The sequence below is a fragment of the Nanorana parkeri genome, unplaced genomic scaffold (assembly GCF_000935625.1).
Source record: "Nanorana parkeri isolate BGI_ZX_2015 unplaced genomic scaffold, ASM93562v1 scaffold2856, whole genome shotgun sequence".
Classification (NCBI taxonomy): Eukaryota; Metazoa; Chordata; class Amphibia; order Anura; family Dicroglossidae; genus Nanorana; species Nanorana parkeri.
The window spans coordinates 546-4,940 of NW_017309124.1; the positions used below are offsets into that span (position 1 = coordinate 546).

General features: G+C 52.8%; 1 protein-coding gene across 1 annotated transcript in view; it reads left to right on the forward strand.

Moving 5' to 3' along the window:
* Positions 1 to 18: 18 nt before the first annotated feature.
* ARAP1 (ArfGAP with RhoGAP domain, ankyrin repeat and PH domain 1) overlaps positions 19 to 4,395 on the forward strand; it is a gene marked incomplete at its 5' end in the record, with an annotated part of 27,487 nt that continues 23,110 nt past the window's right edge. The window contains one exon of the mRNA XM_018574279.1: positions 19 to 214. Within this exon, the coding sequence (XP_018429781.1) occupies positions 19 to 214 (196 nt within the window). The remainder of the gene's footprint in view (positions 215 to 4,395) is intronic.

A 4,395-nucleotide genomic window follows, 5' to 3' on the forward strand; every position in this document is an offset into this window, starting at 1 on the left:
GTTTGGTGAGATTCCTAAAACGCTTTCTTCTCTGCACAGGCTCTCTGTGTTGCTGTGACCACCAGTGACCTGACGGAGACACAAGCCCTGGTCTTCTGCGGAGCCGACATCAGCTGCACCTGCGGGGACGTCTTCTTCTCCCAGCCCCTGGAGCTGGCGCAGCAAGCTGGCCAAAGACTGCAGGAGGAGTTCCTGAAGCAGAACCGGACATCAGGTAAGGCGGAGGAGAGAGAGAGAGAGAGGATCCAATTGGGATTTGTGTGTGTGTGTAGGTTGTAAGGCAATGGGGTGGAAAATGCATTACTTTGTTCTGCCAATCATATTGCAGTATCAGTTTATTAGGCATTATGGGTAAAACCCATAACTTTTTACAATGTGCATTAGAAACTGCAGCAAATCAGACAAAGCCCACCTCATTTCCTGGCTGGAGGATGTCCAGCATCATCTATCACTTCCCTTCCCAGCCTGTCCCTCGCCCTCCCCTTTCATTCATTAGATTATAGTTCTTCAGTCATGAGCTCAGCATCATATGCGGCCATTGCATCGGGCGGTCTGCATGTCAATACAGTCTGCCTAGAAATGCCCTCACTGACACCCACCCTTCAAGACATTTTTTATATTTGCATAACTCCTCCCAAGAGCCAGCCCACTGCTTGCGTCAAAGCTGAGGGCTCCTGAGAGAAGTGCTGAGGCCGGGTGCTGTGATGTTTTCAGGAAGCTATGCACATCACCCTGCCGGCCCCTCCCACCAGCTGTGATCTGCCAGCATTGCATAGAGAAACAAAACTTGTTATTATCTGTATACCTATTTATGCCAGCTATATTTCCTGATTGGTTGCTTTTTGCACAAGGCAAAGCAGTGACGTCCAATATTCTCATTTTGTTTTCCTGATTCAGCCAGTCTGTTCAGGATTAAAGGGAAAGAGTAGACTCGCTCCACAGTTATATGATATTATCTCCGGGTGAAAAAGTGGCACAAAAATGTGATACATTGCAGCTTACCAGACCTCAGATGTGGCGTCTGCATTCGTTATTATTATTCTCTGTCAGTAACACACTCCTTTCCCTAAGGTGACAACACTCAATCACTGTACTGTATCTATGGAGGTGCAGTGTTGTCACTCTGCAACAGGACTACAGAACACCTTCTCTTCTCGATAACAGAAGGATCTGTACTCCTGCTGTGCCCATTATGAGGAGCTCCCACCATCCCTGTGCTGAGTTCCCGGGTCTGTACCCCCGCTGTGCCCATTATGAGGAGCCCCCACCATCCCTGTGCTGAGTTCCCGGGTCTGTACCCCCGCTGTGCCCATTATGAGGAGCCCCCACCATCCCTGTGCTGAGTTCCCGGGTCTGTACCCCCGCTGTGCCCATTATGAGGAGCCCCCACCATCCCTGTGCTGAGTTCCCGGGTCTGTACCCCCGCTGTGCCCATTATGAGGAGCCCCCACCATCCCTGTGCTGAGTTCCCGGGTCTGTACCCCCGCTGTGCCCATTATGAGGAGCCCCCACCATCCCTGTGCTGAGTTCCCGGGTCTGTACCCCCGCTGTGCCCATTATGAGGAGCCCCCACCATCCCTGTGCTGAGTTCCCGGGTCTGTACCCCCGCTGTGCCCATTATGAGGAGCCCCCACCATCCCTGTGCTGAGTTCCCGGGTCTGTACCCCCGCTGTGCCCATTATGAGGAGCCCCCACCATCCCTGTGCTGAGTTCCCGGGTCTGTACCCCCGCTGTGCCCATTATGAGGAGCCCCCACCATCCCTGTGCTGAGTTCCCGGGTCTGTACCCCCGCTGTGCCCATTATGAGGAGCCCCCACCATCCCTGTGCTGAGTTCCCGGGTCTGTACCCCCGCTGTGCCCATTATGAGGAGCCCCCACCATCCCTGTGCTGAGTTCCCGGGTCTGTACCCCCGCTGTGCCCATTATGAGGAGCCCCCACCATCCCTGTGCTGAGTTCCCGGGTCTGTACCCCCGCTGTGCCCATTATGAGGAGCCCCCACCATCCCTGTGCTGAGTTCCCGGGTCTGTACCCCCGCTGTGCCCATTATGAGGAGCCCCCACCATCCCTGTGCTGAGTTCCCGGGTCTGTACCCCCGCTGTGCCCATTATGAGGAGCCCCCACCATCCCTGTGCTGAGTTCCCGGGTCTGTACCCCCGCTGTGCCCATTATGAGGAGCCCCCACCATCCCTGTGCTGAGTTCCCGGGTCTGTACCCCCGCTGTGCCCATTATGAGGAGCCCCCACCATCCCTGTGCTGAGTTCCCGGGTCTGTACCCCCGCTGTGCCCATTATGAGGAGCCCCCACCATCCCTGTGCTGAGTTCCCGGGTCTGTACCCCCGCTGTGCCCATTATGAGGAGCCCCCACCATCCCTGTGCTGAGTTCCCGGGTCTGTACCCCCGCTGTGCCCATTATGAGGAGCCCCCACCATCCCTGTGCTGAGTTCCCGGGTCTGTACCCCCGCTGTGCCCATTATGAGGAGCCCCCACCATCCCTGTGCTGAGTTCCCGGGTCTGTACCCCCGCTGTGCCCATTATGAGGAGCCCCCACCATCCCTGTGCTGAGTTCCCGGGTCTGTACCCCCGCTGTGCCCATTATGAGGAGCCCCCACCATCCCTGTGCTGAGTTCCCGGGTCTGTACCCCCGCTGTGCCCATTATGAGGAGCCCCCACCATCCCTGTGCTGAGTTCCCGGGTCTGTACCCCCGCTGTGCCCATTATGAGGAGCCCCCACCATCCCTGTGCTGAGTTCCCGGGTCTGTACCCCCGCTGTGCCCATTATGAGGAGCCCCCACCATCCCTGTGCTGAGTTCCCGGGTCTGTACACCCGCTGTGCCCATTATGAGGAGCTCCCACCACCCCTGTGCTGAGTTCCCGGGTCTGTACACATGCTGTGCACATTATAAGGAGCTCCCACCAACCTGCTTGATTTCATTAGTTAACATTCTATAGATTGTGGTGGGAGGATGTGGTCACATACATTTGGGCAGAGACATCCTATACTCCCAGGTAGACAGGAACAGAGTTAAGAATATCCAAGACATATAAAACTCCCGTGGCTGACTCCGCCCACCCAGCTCAACCAGTACCTCAGGTATTACTTTTGGATGGACTTTCCCTTTGTACTATGCGGGCATAACATGTCATTTTAGATTCCTCTTGGTGGTTGATTAGTGCTGCCCCTGGCACAGAGAGCGGACAGGAGTGACTCATGGTCAGCACAGTCTGTGTCACACTCAGATTAACCCTTCGGCTGCTCTCCGTCCAGTGTAAGTCTGAATACCGATTGTTATACAGAATAGGAAACAGTAACCAGAGGGGAAATCTTGCTGAACATTGTATTGCCGGTCATACAAAGGATGTGAGATCCAACAACTGACAGTGAGAACAGAGAATAGAGGGAGGTGGAGGTAAGTCTGCCGTCACTACTGAGAACTATTGTGGAAATTTACATTAATCACGTCCACTGATCGGCCTGAACTATGAATAGGATGTGACCCCCCTTATTATCTTCTATCATCATATGTGTATTCTCTGATATCGGGGTGTAAATGACAATCTTGTTGAGTGTCTCTGCTAATGTAAACATTGATGTGTTTGTTGCTTCGATGTATCTTTGTAGATATTTGGTGATTTTATTGGGTTTTACAGTTCGGTGATACAATTCTATGATCTGAAGATGGCGGAGGAGATTGTGTTTGGTTACATAGTTAGTGTAACACCCTGCCTGGGGTTTTTAACTGTTCAATGGACCACAGATGCAGATTGGAATTTCCCTCTGAGAGACGGGTATCAGAGTGTAGCTCCACCTCTTAAGCCAAGTATGGTTTCACGGCGAGGAGGGAGCTACTAAACATCACGCCCCGTTTTAAGCACTTCTACACTGTGATAGGTATGAGGTTATAACAGATGATACTAGATAAATGGCAGCGCAATAAGTATGAGGTTGTGACAGTTTATAATAGCATCAATAAAAGTTCAATGGATCAATAGCAGTTCAATGGATCAATAGCAATTCAATGGATCATAGCAGTTCAATAGGTATGAGGTTGTGACAGCTGATATTAGCATCAATAGCAGTTCAATGAATCAATAGCAATTCAATGGGTCATAGCAATTCAATTAGGTATGAGGTTGTGACAGCAAGTTCAATGGATCTTTAGCAGTTCAATAGATCTGGCCGCAGCCTGTATACTTGCACTTTATGATGAGCCAGAGGTACTGTATGGGGGAGTCTTGCCTCCCCGTTGCACTCCGGTTGTTTCTGGGTCCTGGTATGGAGCAAGAGAGGCCTGTTTGGTCAGCGTCCTGCTTCCACAATAGTGGGACGCCGATCAGACAGTGGCCCGCGGCTTTATAGCGGCGGCCCTGCGTGAGAGGGCGGAGTCACGCGGCAC